At 40.6% G+C, this 19405-nt stretch overlaps 1 protein-coding gene across 1 annotated transcript in view; it reads left to right on the top strand.

Moving 5' to 3' along the window:
- The first annotated feature begins 6564 nt into the window (after positions 1-6564).
- Positions 6565-19405, top strand: part of RDX (radixin) — a 44444-nt gene continuing 31603 nt past the window's right edge. Inside the window, exons 1-2 of the mRNA XM_054271437.1 lie at positions 6565-6692; positions 14787-14858. Coding sequence (XP_054127412.1) covers positions 14847-14858 — 12 coding nt within the window. The 5' untranslated portion in view covers positions 6565-6692; positions 14787-14846. The remainder of the gene's footprint in view (positions 6693-14786; positions 14859-19405) is intronic.

Below are 19405 nucleotides of genomic sequence, written 5' to 3'. Positions count from 1 at the left end.
TAATTTCAACTTCAGCAGCACCTGCAATCTCAAGTCTGCCCTTGTGTACCATCCTTTCAATCTCTATTTACCAGGTAACAGAAAACCATTAGCAGAATTTAAATTCTTAGGGGGATTAATTTCCTGTTTCTGTTTAATCATGTGTCATAGTTTTGGTACTTGTTATATTGTAGCCCACCTGGTTCTTCAAATGCCTTTGAGGTATCCTTAAGGGTAGTCAAAGACTGCATCTTTTAGTATTTATTTCCTAAGGCAAATAAATACTCTTAAGTCTTTCAGACCTTCTTTGTACACAGTGAAATGAAAAAGAAGCATCCTTTAAAAATACACTGGGAGACACAGCACACTGAAGATCTGAGCACCCTAGCATTATCTTACCTTTCTCCTTTTCCTGCCTTGTTTCTCTTTGATGAATTCCAGTGAAGGGTGATTTGATCTGATAAGTTTTGATGGCAACATAGCTGCTGCAAAAGCATGTGCCCTCTTAAGGCTAAATTACCTTCATGCCTCCAAATTACATCTTTGTAGGTGTGCTGATGATAAAGTTCTGTGGTATTCTGGTTCAGCAAGAGAAGTGCCCTGATACATTCCTCGCTTTTTATGCTTGCGAGGTGGAAAAAATTAATCTGGGGGATATCTGCTTCAGCAATAGAGCTGTAGCTGGTTTTAATAACACATGCTTTTGGTAATTTCAGCTCAGCCTTCTTGTTCCTAAATTCCCTCAGAAGTGTAGAATGTCTGTGCAGTTAAAACCTTGTACTCAGTACTGGCAGATTAACTCTGAAATAAGCCAGTGATTTTGGTGGAGGCACAGAACATTTAAAATAAGAGAGGAATTGTATTCAGTCTCTTGCTATCTCTTTACATAATGTTAATGTTGAGACGTTTTTGGGGTTTTTGCTATTTTTTAAAGCAGTCTCATGACTAAGGTTTAGCTGAAAACAACTTTGGCAAAAATGGGTTGAGGAAACTGTTGTGGAACATCCCCTTTAAAGAAGCAACGAAGTGTTTCCTCCAGGCATTTTTGCATCTTTTGTGATGCTACTGGAATGCCATCAAAAATGTCCCATATCCGGAAAACACAAACCTATTTAAATTTTCACTATTCCCCCTCCCTAACCCCTCAATACATACAAGTATTCAAAAAAAATTCCCATACTTAAAAGAGGCTGGATGTGGGAAAAAAAAATGTACTTCTATTTTGAGGTTTTGACATCTATATTTTTGTAAAACTGGGAGATGACAAAATATTGAGAATATATTTTGCCTGAAAAGTTGTAACACTCCTTCTATGGTTTTGCTTATTTCTACTTGTTAATCAAGAAGCAAGCAAATGCAGTAAAATTAGAAGGGACTAGGACCTGAAAATAATCCACTGATGGATTCCTAGTAAAAAGCTCTACTTTTTATTATGATTTTATTTATTCACAAAGTTTATGGCTGTCTCTCAGAACAGTGTACACCCATGTTAGAAAAAACAAGCAAAAACCCCCGCAAAACACAAACCCAACAATAACACAACCCCTGAAAGCATTTGCTTTGGCTCGAACAGGTGTATACATTTTTCAAGTTTTCAAACACTTACATTCAATTCCCTGGTAATCATATTAATTTTTTAGGTTTTTTTGCTGCAGAAATAGATTCTTCAAAAAAGTTGTCTGGATTGGTGCCCTTAAGTGCTTAGTACCTCACATACTATTTTATTTTGTTATAACATTATTTTGCTGAAGTGCATATGGTTATCAATGACTTTGATTTGCAATGCTATGGACATGACACAGCTCCTGCCACAATCTATCTAAATAAACACCACCGCTAAAAAAACAGTGCTGTCACTACAGAACAACTTGTACTTGTCATAATAATTATAACTATGAATGAGATAAAAATATTAAGTGGACGCAAGCAGGAAGTGCAGCTGAGTGTCAGCTGTTAGATGACAACCTTATGTAGCAGTGAAGGCATGTTTGGGTGACCTGACACAAGAAATCAGACAGCTTGCCCCAGCCTTAACTGTAAGCAGCTTTATTTGTTAACCTGTCTCTTGTGCAATTACCGAGTTGCAAAAAACAAAAAAAAAAAAACCATAACATTATAAAGGTGATTGAAATAATAGATGGAATGTAAGTGCTGCATAATACACACTTTGTAATGAGCAAATTATTGCCAAGTGATATGAATACTGATTCACTTGGAATGAATTGCTGATTGCTGAGATCCATATTTGGCACTTAAATAAACACAGTCTTCTACAAGTGATTCTGCTACTGCCTGTGCATTAAGATTTGATTCTGTGATAGGTGGACACCACTATGGTATGTTTGCTGTAGTACCAGAGACTAAATATCAGGGAAAAGCCAAAAATCTGTTGGTGGAAGAAGTCACCACGTGTGACAGACCATCAGTGATAAAGCCTTTGGGCTTCTTGCTCACCTGGGTCTTAGGCTTCCGGTGAGCGCAGTCAGCAAGAGAAACAATGTTCTTAAATCTTACACTGGCAGGAATTGATTGGGCTGCTGGACAAAGCTTTTCAAACAACCCTTTGGATTTTCCATGGGAAAGGTGTGTGCTGGCCAGCCAGGCTTCACAGTCAATAATAGAGGCTGTCTCTTCAGCCGGGTGATCAAATCAATGGGTGAAGGACAGAGCTAGCTGCCAACACTGCAGTAGATTACCCTGCCCACTGTTGTCCAGGTGTTTTGTCCAGGCTTTCAGGTGCTGATTTATCCTTTATGTCCACTGTGTGTCTCTGAAGAGGGAGCATTCCCCTTCCATATGGCTTTTGGTACACTAGGTCAGTCCTCCCTCATTCCAACACTCATGCAGGGGATTATCCTGGACATGGGCTCCTGGACTTCTTCACTGGAGCTGAGCATTCTGAAGGTGCTGCCCAAGTGCAGGATCTTGGCCCTGGGGAACACCTAAATAGGCTTCACACACCCATGGTATTTCACAGAGAGAAAATCCAAATTCCCCAGGATCATGCCATATTTTGCCTTTTGAACTTGATCAAAGCTAACACTGTACATATGCATGCAACAAAGGCAACTTGGAATTCTCAGTGTTGCTACTGGAACCCTTTCATTCTTATTGAAATCTGGTATGTTAATACCATGCACGAAAAATATTTTTTGGAATTAGATACATTTAGTTTTAAATGACAGGCAAATTTAACAAGAGACATAAAAACTATTACTTTAGACATTTATTGTAATTTCACCAAATATTTGAAGTATCTGTGAACTGGATTCATCTGATGACCACAGAATGCTTTGAATTCCATTTGTTTCTAGCAAAGACTTTAAGGGGTAATCTAACATACTTTTTGGAAAAATAATTACTATTAATATCCATTAACGCAATGTATCCTTTTATTGTTATTCAAAAACTAGCAAAAGAAAAAGCAATTTGGTTTTAGACCATGCAATTAGTAAGAGTAGAATTGCCCTGCAATAATTTTAGACAATGTCAGGTCTGCTTCTGTAAACATATTAATAGCTGAGTATGTGTGTGTTGAGTCATATGTATAATTATTCCCAGAATGGCTGCCTTCCAGGCGTGGAGGCTGAGTCCGTGTATAACTCCTCACGTTGGGGGCTTGGCATGGGCAGCACTACACTTCTACCCAGGCTGCTGGCATAAATCATAATTGAATTAGGTAAAGTCAAGGTGTTTTGCATACCGTTTAAAAATAAAAAAAGAAAATCAGAAATTTCTCATGGTAGTTTTTTTTTTTAGTTCTCCTTTCCAAAATGCCTTTTCTAGTAAATGCCCTTCGAACTGTACATTTGGCTTTAATAAAAGTAGATTCTAACACACAAATGAGTATTCACTGACTGATGCTTTATGCTTTTGCAGGTGCACTGAAGAAGAGAAACCTTGGCCCAAAAAACATTACTTTCTAAAAGGATTCTAGGATTGATTGCTCAGATCAGGCAATAGAAGTTTAAAATCTGTTTTTTAATGAAGAGCTGGGTTTTGGCATTACTGCTGAAAGACAAACTTTTATGTCTTGCACTTAGGGCATTCTTATCGTTAGCTTTATCTTTATAACCTACCTCTTAAAGAACTGTGTAATTTAAGTTGATAGGGGTATCTGAAAGCTCTCTTTATTGCCTGTAGTTCTTTCTGTAGTTTCAGTTTCATGGCTACAAAGAATATGATCTCTAACTACACTTCTGTTTTTACTGCCCTGTTTTATCAGACAAACTGCAATTTTACACCTTGTTAAGGAAGCAAGGTGAGAAGAAAACCACATTATACTGTTGACAAGGAAGATAAGACTATTATTTACCTTGACATTTCTGAGCAATAATATTCTTCTTGTAACAGGATAAGAGATAGAGCATATCCTGCAGTGATAATGCACAAACTGAAAGGAACTGGCTTCCACATGCTATCAACACCAGTAATGAAACTGAGCCCTAGTGCAATAATCCTACATTTGAGCCAGTTCAGAATGGACTATTTGAGAAGAAAGCAAGCCTTTAATTCGGTCAGCTAAAGTAAACACATTTTATCTGTGCGCTGCAGTGAATCATAGCCAATTTATTTAAGTGGCTGAATGAAACAGGGTTTGTTTTTCTGCATTTTGTTTGTTTGTTTCATTTGCCTTGCTCTGACCTGCAGGTAAAGGCCATCTGAAGGGGGAACAGTACAATGCACACTAACGGTGGCTGATCCGTGAAACTGTGTATCTGCAGACACTGCAAGATGCCTTAGAAGTTTAATGTACTGCAAAATACTGTTTCACACCAGGATGTTCTTCACAATGAAGAACAACAGAGACAACAAGGAATTAGCCACTGTCACTTCTTTGTTGGAGCAAAACGGCAGACAAAGCTGGAAGTGAAATTTTAGCCCTTGTGAGGAAATTAAACATACCTTTAATGGACTGAGATGTTCAGATTCTGTGATGATGACTTAAGATAAATGCCGGTTTGAAATAGTCAACAAAATGAATAAAAATGTCACCAAATAAAACTAAATGCCTCCCAAAAAAGTAATTATGTTCAAGCTTCTATCAATATTTAATTTTATAATAGTTTGTGTTATGTGGTCATTTACCTTATCAGAATGTTCTTTAAATTTTGTTAAAAATTTTTTATAATATTTAGTCAGTGAGGCTCCCACAAATTCTCTGGGAGATTATTCCCTCTTTGCCAAGCTGCTTTCCTTCTCTTCCCTATCTCTACTTCACCACAGAATGTTCTTTTTATTCATTTTGAAGCAGCTTTAAATTGAAAATTCCTCATAGTTCTTCCCCCAACCTCTCTTTATCAGACAGCCAGAGGGTGAGGTGTATTAATAGCAGCTGCATGACTCAGAGTTGGTAGCTCGAATGGATCCCTGTGCACTGAGCTTTGCTGCTTGGCCTCCTTGCTTGGGTTGCCACTGAGCTCCGGGAGCACCTTCGCTTCCTTGCAAACAAAAATAAACTGAGAAAGCACAGTGGGGGCTGGGATTGCCTCAACCTCTGTGTCCTTCAAAAGGATTCTCCTCACTGCTATTTTCTTCTACATTCCCGTTGTGACTGTATACAAAAAAAGGAGAAAAATATAAAAAAAAAGGTCTGATCCGGTCCACCAGCGTGACTTTTTCACACGACTGAGTGATGGAAAAAAGAGAGAACGCCCATCACTGCGATGATACGAAGGAGATGAAGAGGGTCAGTGCTCTCCACTCAGACTGCATTCCATGCTCTTTCCCTGAAGGCATCCCTGTTCTCGTGAGCCATCACAGCTCGACCCTTCCCAGCCCTGGCTCACCGCTCACCCAGCCCGGTGCTGCCCGCCGCACCGCGGGGCGGTGCCATCGCCAGCTCCGAGCCCCCCTATCTGCCGAGACACCCGGCCTCCCGCCGCGCCCGGAGCACACGCCTGCCTAAAAGGCGGCACGATGCCTGGCGGGGCTTTGAACGAAAAAAAAAACCAAAAACCCAGACCACGCCGCCAACTCCCCCTCGCTGGCTGAAGCCTTTTTTGAGATTGTCCTTTCCCGCCCGCGCTAACGGGAGAGCTGCTCCTCCTCATGCCCTCCTCACTCAAGCGAGCAGGGGGTTTCTGGCGGGCGGCTCTGCCGCTGCAGCAGCTGCTACAGGCTCTCATGACACGGGCAGGGCTGCGCTCGGCTGGGCTGCGCGGGGTCCCCGAGCACCGGCTCCGCCGGAGCGCGCGGAGGGGCGCGCAACCCGTACGGACAGGACTGCGGTCTCGGAAGCAAAGCGCTCGCCCCGCCGTCCCCTCACGGGAGCTCCGTCCCCCGCCGCCAGGAGCCGCGCTCCCCAAGCCATCCCCGAGCCGTCCCCGTCCCTCACGGGAGCCCCTCGCGGCCGCCGCTGCCGCCCCCGCGCCCCTCCGGGCAGCGGCTTCGCGCCGCGCGCCGCGCATGCCCACCCGCCCGCGCCGCGCGTGCGCAGTGCTTGCGCAGGAGCCACATCTGATAGGGGGGAAAATCCGAACGGCGGCGGCGGCCGCCATATTGCGGAGCTGTCACAGAGCCCGCTGCGCTCCGCGCCGCATCCCCGGCGAGCAGCGCGGGGCGGCCCCGCAGCGCCTCCTGCCCCGCTGCGAGGGGGTGGCGGGGGGGACACACCGCCCCGCCAGGAGCGGAGAGCGCCGCGCCACGAGCACCCTGCCCCGGGGGCTCGGCGCCCCCCTCCGCTCGGCGCCGCGGAGGGAGCGGAGTCCCAGGTGAGGCTGGGGCGGGGGGTGCGCGGGTGGCCGCCCGCGGGGCCCCGGGAGGGCAGCGCGGGGGCGGGAACGAGAGGCGTGAGCCCGCCCGCAGCCCTCGGTGGGCGGGGGGCACCGGGCGACTTGTTGCGGCGGCGGGAGCGCGGCACCGCGCCGCTCGTGTGCGGGACACCGCCTCCGCCCCGGAGCGGGACCCGGCTCGCCGAGCCCCGGCTCGCCCCGCTGTGTCGGGGGGCCCCGGGAGCGCGCCCCCGGCGTGCCCGCGCAGCCTCCGCTGCATTATTCATGTCCCCGAGCGGCGCGGCTCGGCAGGTTACACCGTAGTAGACATGTGGCAGTCGGGTCGGGCCAGCTGAGTGCGGCGGTGTGGGGGAATAATAAGGAATTACTTCATAAACAAGTGCTGTGGAGCATCTGTTGCTGTCTATTGTTTTCGACAAATGCGCGTTTTTAAGAGTCCTTAAGTACTGACCGACGTAATGGGCGCAGCGGCCCTGAATGAGCCTTTGTGCATTGTTTTTTTGAATGGATTAATGTTTTGTACAAGTCGTGGGCATTTGTAATTAACCTTATCGCTTAAAGTTTAGCGCAGATAAGGGGTTTTAGTTTCAACTTTGTGGAATTCGCTTGTCTTTTGTCAGTTTCTTAATCTGAACGCGAAAAAAAATTCTCTTTGGACTCCATGCCAGCACAACTAATCACTTTGGTTGTAAGGTGCTGTTAAGCTGTCTTTTCCAGTCTGTCTAACACCCTAGACAAGTATTTCGTGTTCCTCTTTCTAGTACAGGCTTTTAAAAAGATTCAGTTTCTCAAACTGAGTTACGGGAGTGGCATTTTCTGAGTTTCAAGGAGTTCAGCCTCTGTGGCCGGTTCGTGCCAGGCTTCAGGTGTCTCGCTGCACGTCGCTCCGGTTTGTTTCCCTCGGCGGTGCCTGTCGCCGTGCCTGTGCCGCGGGAGCGGGTCTGGGGCCGCGTGTGCCTGCGCAGCGCCTGGCACACGGAGGAGATGGTGGAGATGCGGTTGTTGCTGTCAGCTCCGGGTGCGTTGGCACAGCGCTGCTGGGCAACGCGTGCTCCCGGGGAACATGTGGAGTTGGTGTACAGTAACGTGATGGCTACTGCCGTGAAGTTGTTTTTTCATCCTTAAAGATGGCACAAGTAGCAACTGTTTGTTGGATTGTAAGACTTACCTCTATTGATCTATTGATTTAGCATGAGGGACTGTGAGAAAAATAAACTGCGAGTCAGTGCAGTGTTCCCAGATAAGCAGCCTCCCAGCAAATGGCAATTGCAAGGCAGTGGCGTATTTCCAAGCTTTGTACTCAAGTGACACAGTTGTTCTACTAGCTTGGGAAACTGGAGAGCAAAAGTGAAAAATCTTTAGAAAATGCATGAAAAAATGACTTGGTGTGACATGTCTGGAGCTGTCCAGAGAGTTTTTGTTGAATGCTGACTCAAAGGGAAGGAGTGAAAGTGTGTGTAGAGATGACAAAAAGAGTTCTGCTCTGACTGTTTCTGCCATTGCAGGGCTATGGTAATAGTACTGCCAGAAGAAGCTTGTTTCACAGAAAATTGGGTAAAGCTGTAAAGAGAGTGAGGATTTAGATCCACCTACGAGCTGCAAAACCAGGAGGGTAAGACATGTAGATGTTATGACGTGAGAAGGCAGTTCCTGGCAGAGTTCCTGTAGCCTTTGCCAGGATAGGTGAACGGCCTTTCTTCTTCAGCAGCCTCGCTCCACTTTTTGAGAAGGGCTGCCTCTGTTGCCAGAGGTGAAGAGGAAAGTTGTTGTAGGCATGACGTCTTTCTGCTGGATGTGTTAAATACATCAAAGCTGTCCTATCGCTTTATATTGCATTAGAAGTCTGTGGGAGTAGAGGAGAGGGAGGATTTTCAAGTTTGTAAATGTAAACAAAGCTTTTATACAAACTTCTGGAGAAAGAACTGATTGTGGAAAGATACTGATCCATTAAAACAGCAGCCAGTGTATCCTGCGTGCTCAGCAAGTTTACTCCAGAGCTGAAGGAGCCTAGGTGAACTCTTTCCTTTCAACACCAAAGAACTGCATTTGTTGGCTAACTGTACCAATAGGCTAATACCTCGCTGTACTTTGAATATAAAAAATGTTTTTTTCCTTTCTGCTTTAGATATTTATTAATCACTCTGTGAAGTGAAACCTTCAAGTCATGTAGTAAAAAGAAAAAGAAATATGGCATTGGCCCAAAAAGGCAGTTAATCTTTACATGAGTACATTGCAGTTTAAGAACTCTAGCTAGTTCATATGGAGAATGGTGAGTGACCAGTTCATAGGTTTCCTTTATTTTATGGAACTGGTTGTGAGAGACTTAACAGCATCGTTCAGAAAATACAGTACTTGACTTTGAGGTGAGATAAACCCAAATATTCTGGGTACATGTCCTATTTCTTTGCTAACTGTATGTTTAGAGAGAGGATTATTGCACTTGGAAGCTACAGTACTTCTATCAGTTTATATTCATGATTTCCATTTTTGATGGTGCATCCAATGGTAAGATTGGCCTTTCTATCATTGTAGGACTCTTCAGAATCTTTGAATTATTTCCTATAGGGCATTTGGGGGTACTTGAAATTAAGGTTACTAAACTCAATAAATATTAAATGTATGTAAATCGTGTAGCATGTCTAAAACATACCAATTTATGAACTGGCAAAACTGCAAGTAGTGCAGAAATATTCTTTGACTGGTATGAAGTTGCTTTTAATTCAATACTGTGTTGGCAACTGCCAGGTTTTCATTTTACTTCTGAAGTTGACAGGAAGTCCAGTTTAGAAGAACAGCTAACTCTTTGAAATGTATTTTCCTGTAGATACATTGAATACATAAGTTGTACTAGTTCTGTTGCCGTTATTTTTCAGACACAGCAAGCCTATTTTGGGTGTTTCAGGGAGGGGAGGGTTGGGGGAAATAATGGTTTTAAGAAGGGAAAGATACAGTCTATAAAAAAAAGTGTGTGCAACTCTGCATGTGGTGTCTAGCACTGATCAGATCTCAATTTTTCCATATTAGGTGTACAATTCAGGGTTGGATTTTTGGCTGGGGTGGTTTTTTTTGTTTGTTTGTTGTTTTTTTTTTTTTTTTTTTTTTGGGGTGAGATAAATGTCTTGTGTTAGTTCCCGCCCTGGTTTGCTTATATTGCAGACAGCTGTGTAGGCGGTCGCTCTGTCCGTCTGAAAAAGATGTATGCAGAAGTAAAGTGTGTGGCAAATGAACTTCTTTATTGGATTGCAGCAAGTGTGTCATTAGGGAGCTGTTAGTGTGAAAGATGATTGCCCTGCAGACATTCACAGACTGCTTTGGAGTGGAGAGACATTTTTGTAGAAATCTGAGACCAGTTAGTCAGGTCCAATGGCCTCTGAGTTGCCTATTGCTTCCCCCGCAAAGATCTAAAAACTTTTAGGTACCACAAAAAATGGAATGGGATAAGACTTTGAAAAGAACAAGTATATTAATTTTAAATAAGTTTCTGTTAATAAATGAGTGAATCATATTGCTGTGGGTAAAGCTCTGTGGTCCCTGACATCTATCTGTATTTAGGGAAACAGATGGCAAACCTCTTGCTCAAGCTTAGGAGGGATGCTGCTGGAGGGGCTGCTTCTGAGAGAGGGCCCTAAGCTATCAGACAGGGATCCTGCTTTTGAGTGTTGCTCCCCTACCAGCCAAGCATCCTGCTCGAGCTTTCTGCCTGCTGTCCCATCCTCACCTGACCTCAGAGCCAGGGCTGTGTCTATGAATATTTCTTTTGAAAACAGCTGCTGCATAAATTATTTGACAGAATTTTGGCATCGGGCATTTTATGCACCATCATTTTCTGAAGAAAGCTTTCATTGTCATCTTTCAACAATTGCTTTATTTGTTGCTTTCTGTGGCATAACTCAAAACTTGAGTTAAAAAACTTGATACTGATTTAAAAATCTCAAATGCCTTGTAGTGAAACTAATTGAAATCACAGCTTTTCATTTCAAGAGAGTTCTTGACATTCTGGATGACTTTATCTGTTTGTGCTGTGGAGCCTGCAGATACTTTTGTTGTTTTGGTCCAGAGTCCAGATTACTGCATATACTTCTGAAGGTCCTGAGTGTTGTAGCTGTAGGAAGTCTGCAAAGTCACAGCCCTGTTAATCCTGACTTGGAAGAGGGACCTTTAGGATTTTAAATGCTGAAGTGGTGAGCCTTTATGCCTTGTAGGTCACAAGCTGCTTTCAGAATGCAGGAATCAAAAGGAACATCATTCCCAATCCCAGCTGGCTGGGGTCTTTTTTGCTAGGGCTTTTTTTTCCCCCCACTATTTGCAATGCCATTTCCCATGAGTGTTGAGATTAAACTAAGTGTAAGTAATTAGTTGCTTCAAAGTTAAGAATTTGGCATCTTCTAAATGTAAATTTATCTGAACTGGCATTAGTAGCAAAAGCGAACTGCCACCCCAGTAATAACAGCGGAGATATACAATATTTTGCCTGGCTGCAATTTTTGGTTTCTTTTGGCCCAGTGTTTCCCTCATGTTTGTTTTGTTTTTAATGTTAGCTGGTGCCAATGATTGGGAAAGATAGGGTGATTTTTGGTTTTTATTCAGTGCTTATTTGATGTCAATGTTTGCAATTTTAAGATCTGTGAACTTCTTGATTTGTATATAAATATAGTTACAATGCATTTGTATGACTGTACTTTTTCAAAATTGCACAATGTTTTGAATATGAAAGCATATTCAGGCTGACACAGGCTGTTTTTTGTATTATATATTGTAAGATTGACACAGGTTGGTTTTTTGTATTATATATAAAATGAAAACAATGGAAATAAGTTCAGCACAGTTGGCTATAAATTTATACTTGGCTAAATTTTTAAAAAAGAAATTATAGATTTTTTTTTACATTTATAAAAGATACCGCAAGCAGACACTTCAACAAAAATACACGGGATACTGTTTGTTTTGCATAGATTTTATTTTTTTTTCTGTTGCTCTTATACTGTGATAATTTCTCAGGCCCATGAGGTCTGTGGGACTAACAGTGAGGCTAACTTCATTTCTATTGAGTTTTGCTTAAGAGGATTCTTGCTTTTTGCTGATAACTTTGTTCTCTTGCATGTGAAAACATGTCTCCCAGTTGTGGTTTGATGACATAGGATTAACCTGTAAAACTTTGTACTCACATTTCTGATTTAAAAAGTTACCTTAATGTTTTAAAGTAAGTTTTCAAATAAATAATTTTTGGTTTGTTGGTAGTATTATAGCAAAATGTTTGAGTAAATCCCGAAGCAAAAATCTCGGACATGTTTATGAATGAATTTGTGGTGATACAATGTATGAGGGTATGACAGTCATTGTAGTAATTGCTAGACACGTTGTCTCTTAGAAAGACCTCAGAAAGGAATCATTTGATAACACAGATCTTGGTCCTGTGCCATGTGCTGTCATTGCTCTCCTGGAGACTGGACTCCCTTATCAGTCATCTTACCATACCCCTTCTTTTCAGTGCTCTGTAACTAAAGGCACAGGAAGGTAGCTGTGCTACTTTCTGTTCCTTTTGGTACTGTCGAGTTGGCACGCTCACAAAATGGTGGATGAGAATCTAATTTAGCTTTTGCATCCTTAATTAACTGAGTGTAACTCTTGGGCTTCAATCTGCCTTCAGTTTGTCAAGCATTGAGCCTCTGCTGTCAGAGGTGAGCACAGGGATTACTACGGCTTGGAATCGTGCTAACTGGTAGCAGATATTGGAGCCAAGCTTGTTTTGGTTTCTGTTATTCTCTTGAATTTTTCCAAGGTGTACATTAGGGAAAGAAGGGAGAACAGGAGGCAGTCTCTTCTCTGAAAGGGAAATATGCTGTTGAATTTTTATCAAAAGCCAGGTTTTTTTCCTCCCCAGGAAGCTTTTGTGGTTAAAAGCAGAGGGGGGGAATAGAGGAAAAGTCTATTCATAATGTTCAAGGATATACTTAACAGTATCGTAGAACAGTAGTCTTACTGCTGATGTCCAGGTGTTAGAAAGATAAATGACTTGTCAGGGGAATTGCCTTGTTAAAGTTTGGGGCCTGACACTCTTCAGCCATCTCAGACCCAGGGGAAAGTTAGCAAAGTTTGGAAGAAGGATGTTCCATTGATAGTGGGCACAGGGAATGTAGAATTCACGAGCCGCAAGGACGTTTGGCAGAACTTCCAAGATAAGGAAAAAATAAACAAAGCCAACTCAGCAACTGTGTTGAATCACCTCCAAGTGGAGAAAAAGTAATTCTGGCAGGGTTGACTGTGACCACAACTCAGGGCCCACTGGCTCCTCAAGCCCATGACTCCAGAGGGGAATGGCTGAGCATGTGGAGTGATTGGCAGAAGTGAGGGAATCATTGAACCAGTAGAAGGTAAAATGTTGATTGAGAAGAGAGCCATATGACCTGTAGCCAATAAAATGTGACTTCTTTGCTTGCTAAAATATATGAAAGGTGTGAAGTTTGGGTGATGGGGGTGCCAGCCTTTGGTGGGTTCGTGCCCAGCTCCCTGCTCTGAGCAGATCAGAATAAAGCAATGGAAATGCCTTGGCTCAGTGCGTGAATTGGCACTGCACATCAGGCAGCGAGCCTGCATTTGGGACATGACTGATACTGTCCAGTTCTCTAGAGTATCTTCTGTAATTAAAAAAATCTATTAGAATGTAATTGTCTTTATGCTAGGCAAACAGGGTATTATTATACCTTTAGAGTTGGGCTGGATTGGTTATAGCGGAGGTAATGCAACTTTAGATGGTGTTTTAATGTTTCCAGGCCGATTTTTCATTAAACACCAGTTTTGTTCCATATCTGAATTATGCCATTAGATCTGTTTCTGTAATCTTTAGTCTTAACGTTTGTTTTCTTTACCAGCCAACAACAATTATGCTTCTTAAATTCTGTTTTCATCCTTTATCTGTTTTTTTTAGTCCATTTTCAAACATATCTCTACAGATTAGAAAAAGAAATAAAAAATAAAGGGCTAATGCACCTTAAATTGCTGTGCAAATGTTTCTAATATTTACTGTATTTTTATTGCCAAGAAGCAGGGAAAATTTTCTTCTTTAATTTTTTTGTAAAAATACTTTATTTTTTCATTTTTCCTTATGAATGAAAGATCAGTTATACAAAAGCTTGGTTTTGATAACTGGATCGCTCTCAAGTATTCTGTTTTTCTCTAGCTTTCTTTTAAGCACTTCTAAAGATTTTATTCATCTGTTATAGCTGTGGAGTTACAATACTGAAATTTCAGATTATTCTGACTAGCATATCACAGTCATTTTTCTTAGTATAAGAGTAATTCCAGTTAATATTATTTTTGAAGACAATGCAGTCTGTGATGCTCCTTGCAAACCAGCCACAGTCTGATTTGTGGAGGTCATTACTGTAAAAGTGTGCAGGAAGGTAACTAGCTGCTTGCTCGAAGTTAGGAGTTGAAAAGGAGGTAGGATGATATCTCCCAATAACTTTGCAAGCATATTTTTTCAAGGCATAAAAACTTCTTTTGGAATGGAAAATAATAGTGAATACTTTCATCACCACATAAATATAACTTACAGCCTTCTGCTTAAAAAGAAAAAAATCAGTGTTATTTTAAGCACAGCAGAATTTCTTCCTTTTTTTACTGTTGGTGTATTTGCATTTATTTTCATTTGGAAAAAATTACTGTTGTTCTTTTGCTGAGAGAAGCAAAGTATTTTATAGGCAGGAAATAAAAGTTTTGATGCTTTAAAATTATTAGAGCGGGTTTTTTGTCTTTATGATGTTTCTTGTAAATAATGTTAGAGGTTTTTAATAGTCAATGATGTATGATAACTTTTAAAAGAATTTGTAGCATTGGGGAAACTGTTGTCTCTTTATGGTAACATTACTGCATAAATGTTCTACAGAACCTAGGAAGGATGTTACTGCTTAGAGACGTGTAGATTCTGACTCTGGCTAAATTAGTTGCTCTTTCTACGTGTCACCTACTGAGACGTGTATTTTGTACATGTAAAGCACTTGTATAGGAATTTGTACTATTTACTGTGATTATTCATTCATTTAAAAACAACCCTCTTAATTTTATTTTTGGCAGAAGGGGGCAAAGAGTTTTTGGAAGATTTAAGTGGACAGGAGACTACAGAAAACAACAAAAATGCCGAAACCAGTAAGTAGCAGATTTATATTCATCTCAAATCTAGGAAGGTTTTTATGTTTTAGAGAGATAATCTTAACTGTTCTAATTGTTTTGACTCTGCCTTTTCTAGATTTTGTAAGACTTGATCTTGTACAATTGAAGTTGAGACAGTTTAGTACCAACATGTGGAAAAAAAGATCAAGAAAGCTTGGTACTGCAAATTGCATGGAGGACAGTTGGAAATGGGAGCAGTACCTGAAGCCCACTTGGCTGGCAGGAGGAATGACTTTTCAGGAATTGTTGACTTTGCAATGAGCTACTTACAGTAGTTATTTTGAGATATAATTTGAGCCTGACTCAGTATCTATGAGAATCAGTGGAAGGGTTTGGTGCAGGATTTGGCAGGGGAAGATAGAGCATGTGTAAAGTGTCTGCACCAAGTTACTAATTTTACCATGGTAGAGGGTATCACATAGAAAGTAAGTTTGAATGGAGGAAATAAGCAGAGTTTATGCTGTCCTGTTCTGCTCATTTGAGCTAAGATAAGGGTTCATCCACTTTCTACCAGGGGGAAAAAAAGATCATCATCTTTTGTTTTGATAATAATTCTAGAAGTCTTTGAGGAGATTATTATTCAGTAAGTTGATTCTTTTTCTGGTAATGTTATATTGCTACCTTAGGGTTTCATCTGCCATGTGTTAAATGACTTTTGCTTGTCTCTTCCACTTGTATCCAGTGAGAAAAGCATTCAGAAAGGGAACTGAATTGTCAGATTGTTTCTACTCAACTCGGTTGGTTTATGTAATAGCCTTCGGGCTTGCTTTGTTTACTGATGTTTCATTTTGGTAGCAGATTAGGAGCAGGGCAGGTCTGTTGCTAAGAATAAATGTGTCTATGTGCACGTGTATACACATACATCCTGATATGTAGATGCATAAAAGGTTTTTGCTATTAATAAGAAATTACCCCTGTAAATAGTCAGTTTTGTGTGCTGGTATTTGGAACTAGTACAGCTCAATGAATAATGTGAGCATGGGGCTAAGGGCTCAAAGTTCTGTTCTGAGCTTTGCAGTTGGTCTGATGACCAACTGGTCATACCTTGTTTCTGTAATTTCTTCTTTTCCTGCCAGTGGATTAGGGGCAGTTTCTTGGCTCTTTTTCGAGCTGGAAGTAGCTGTCTCTATCGTGCTCATTGGTGGGAGAAAGCTGCACTATAAAGGGCAGGAAAATGAATTAGCAGCATACTATTTTCTGACCTGTTTGAATGCTGGCTATGAGAATTGAGTATACTGCCTTTGATGGAGCTTCTCAACTGGAAAGCTTTGTTTTAAGAATGAGGCAAAAAGTCATTGTGAGCTCATGCAGTTTGTGAGGCCTTTTGCTGAATGCAGCTGGAGACCCATGGAGCCACAGAGGTTGTGACTAGGAAAAAAAAAAAAAAGCCTGGGTGAGGTAACTTCTTTTTAAATTCTGGGACTGGAACTATGAAATTTAGGCAGGCAGGGTTCTCGCTATTTTAAGGACCAGAGAAAATTGAAGGAAATAAGAATTTTAGGGTTGCTCACGAGGAGAGCAATATCCTTAGAACTGAGAATGCAGTGGTGTTGAAAGAGTGCACAATCCACCCTAATAATGGATATTAGCTACCAGATCTTGGCAAAGAAGCTGGCCTGTGTCAAAGAGATTTTTTTTTTATAAGGGACTTTTTATGAAGAGTTCGTGTGTCTCTTGATGATGTGGGTGCATGTGAAATCCTAGAAGGAAGCAATGTGAAAGGAGCCATTATAAATGAAATGAAATTGATTACATTTCTCAGTGTCTTCCTGTAAACTGCAGGTTGCTGCAATTATATTTGGTAATCAGTGAATGAAGAAATAGCACACTTGCCAAAGGTCAAATAGTATTACCTATAAAAGTCAAACCTCAGATTTTGTTGTGGTTGCTTTTAAATGATAGGTGGCTTTGGAGCTCTCTTCCTCCCCCCTCCTCTCTTTTTTTCCCCCCTTCTTTCTTCTTTGGAGACTGTAAGAGCCTAGCCATGGTTATGTTTAATGAATCTGACGTTGTTCTTTGAAGAGTTTTGCTGTTCTGCTCAGATTTGATAGTACTGGACAGTAGGAGGTCTCTTGCTATGGGTATTTACTGGAGCTCTTGGGAGCTGTCTTTATGGACAATCCACAAGAACCAAATGCACTTCTAGTCCAGAAACTACTTATGCTTTAACTCCTTGTTGCTTATTTTTGACAGCTGTTGCAATAAGACAATCAGTGTTCTGTCACTTTATTGCTGGAAATCATTTAACCTGAAAACTAATGAAATATCATGGGTAAAAGCTAAGAAAACCCAGTTAACATAAGTGGTGAGATTTTTGACAATGTTATTTTATCTCTTCTGTATAACTGTGACCTATTTAGGTTTTCTTTTTTCAGACTCTGCTGTGATGATCCAATTGATAGTTTTCAAAAATGTCTGGTATTTCTTGTAAATATGTAAACCTGTTCAGTACAACTATAAATTCTTCCCAGGTTTCTGGGATTAAGTTTTTTGTTGAGAAAATAACAAATAAATAAGCCATAAATCAATTTAAATGAAATCAGTACCCACAGAAAAGGCAATTAAATAGATTTTGGTTTCCCTTGTTTTGGTTTCACATTGTAAAGTTATGTAGTATTCCAGACAAAATTAAGTAAATGAAGACCAGTAGAAAGTCTTAGAGTATCGGAATTTATAGCAAACGTCTTTCATTTTTTCTTGGAAGTCTCAGTCTGAAATAAGTTTCATGCCACTGTGAATGATTGTTATACATGGCAGTAAAAGGGCATGTGTTTCGGATTTTCTTTTTTAGAGGATAGTAGGTTAAATAGTTTGGGTGAAAAGGCTGTTTTGAAAGGGTAAAAGCAACTTTAATATGTTGTCCTGGGATACTAAGGTAATATGTGGTTGAAAAGTATACATAATTAAAACATTTTCATTTTTGATTGCTTCAGTAGAAAGTCTGCTCCTTCATTTTGCCTGGGTTTGTGACAAAGTGGCTTTCCAGTTTTTCAACTGTTACTCAGCACCTACTCTGATTTTACAACCAAATAGTTTGTTTCTAAAAGAGACTTACTGTTCTCAGTTCTACCTAGCAGTGTGAATTTTAGTTTCATGTAGCATGATGTGATCCACCTGAATAAAACTGATAACTTCTTTGTTTAATTACGTCTTTGCTGCTGTAATCAAAATTTGAGCTGTTGCAAGTGCTGTTCTCAGTATGCTTAGTTCTCAGCTTGCTGAAGAACAGAATATTTGTTGACTCTTATTTTCAGTGCTTTCTTCCTAAAAGAATAGATACAAAATGCTTCTCAGCTCTAGGCATTCTCACAGATCTGCACTGAAAATAGAAACATAGAAGCTAAAATTAGACATCACGGGTTACGTAACTGTTAATCATTTCATATGCTAAGAAGATTAGATTTAATTGACTGAAATATTGTATTTATAGGGTGTAGAAAGAGTTAAATTATCAGCTGGTTTTGGTGATAATTTGCAGCACTTCTGTACAAGACTGCAAGGCATGAAAGAAAGCAAGCATTACACTGGGGAATAACAGGGATAGATGTCAAAGTTACTAAGACTAAAAAGGATTTTTTGTTTAAATTTATGCAACATTTTATGATATTGTGTATTCAGAAGGAATAAATAAATTCTGGAATAGTGTTGTGGTTTAAAATTCTAATGTTTGCAAGCTCAAACTAATTTCTGTAAGGTGGTTGAACTGAAATAGTGTATAAATTTTTTTTACTACAGTGCTGTTGTTACACGGGAAAATCTTTGAGTCTGTGTAATTCAGTATTTGAATTATGGCTTGAATTTATGATTTATTTCTGTAGTATAAATAGACAACTGATGTCAGCTTGGAGGACTGCTTTCTTGATTCGTCTATCAGTAAAATCTGTTTGGCATTATTCTGTAGCCTTCTGTTCTTAATGCTGTTTAATCCTTACCTTTTTACCTTACCTTCTTCATAAAGTTTTTTTCTTTCATCTCTTCCTATATCTACTTTGATGGTAGTATTGAGAGAGTGCTGTGCAGTCTGTGAAGCAGTGGGACTAACGCACTGCTACTCTTAACACAATTTAATATGCAAACTTGAAATTGTAAATGGCTGAACTGGTGTGAGGGAGCTCTTTGAACAAATTTTTTTTGCCATATGCAATGCTCTTATGAATCAGACTGGTTTTTGTGGCTTTTAGAAGTGAATAATTTGTATTGCATTCATTAAGCCAAAGCAAAACTTCTGGAAACCATTTCCATGTTATTTTAAATGGCCTTTTTTTCTCAGTATTAGTATCAACTCAGTTTTGGAGTTCACGATGAAGTGCCATAACTAATATTTGCAAAGGATGGCTGAAGTACAGTAAGATAAAATTTTAGATTGTTAAGCTTACAGCAAGTTTTTGTGCGTGTTTCATGGACTATATCTGTTGGCGGAGAGGTTCAAAGGTTAATGCGGTGACGGTGTAATAGTCCTGTAAATTGTGAAGGGTTGAAGTTAGGTACTACAAGAAAATCTAGACATACTTTTTCAAGTCCTT

The sequence above is a fragment of the Melozone crissalis genome, unplaced genomic scaffold (assembly GCF_028551555.1).
Source record: "Melozone crissalis strain CALT ecotype California unplaced genomic scaffold, PUWL_Pcris_2 ptg000013l_1, whole genome shotgun sequence".
Classification (NCBI taxonomy): domain Eukaryota; kingdom Metazoa; phylum Chordata; class Aves; order Passeriformes; family Passerellidae; genus Melozone; species Melozone crissalis.
This window is presented reverse-complemented; position numbering and strand designations above follow the sequence as displayed.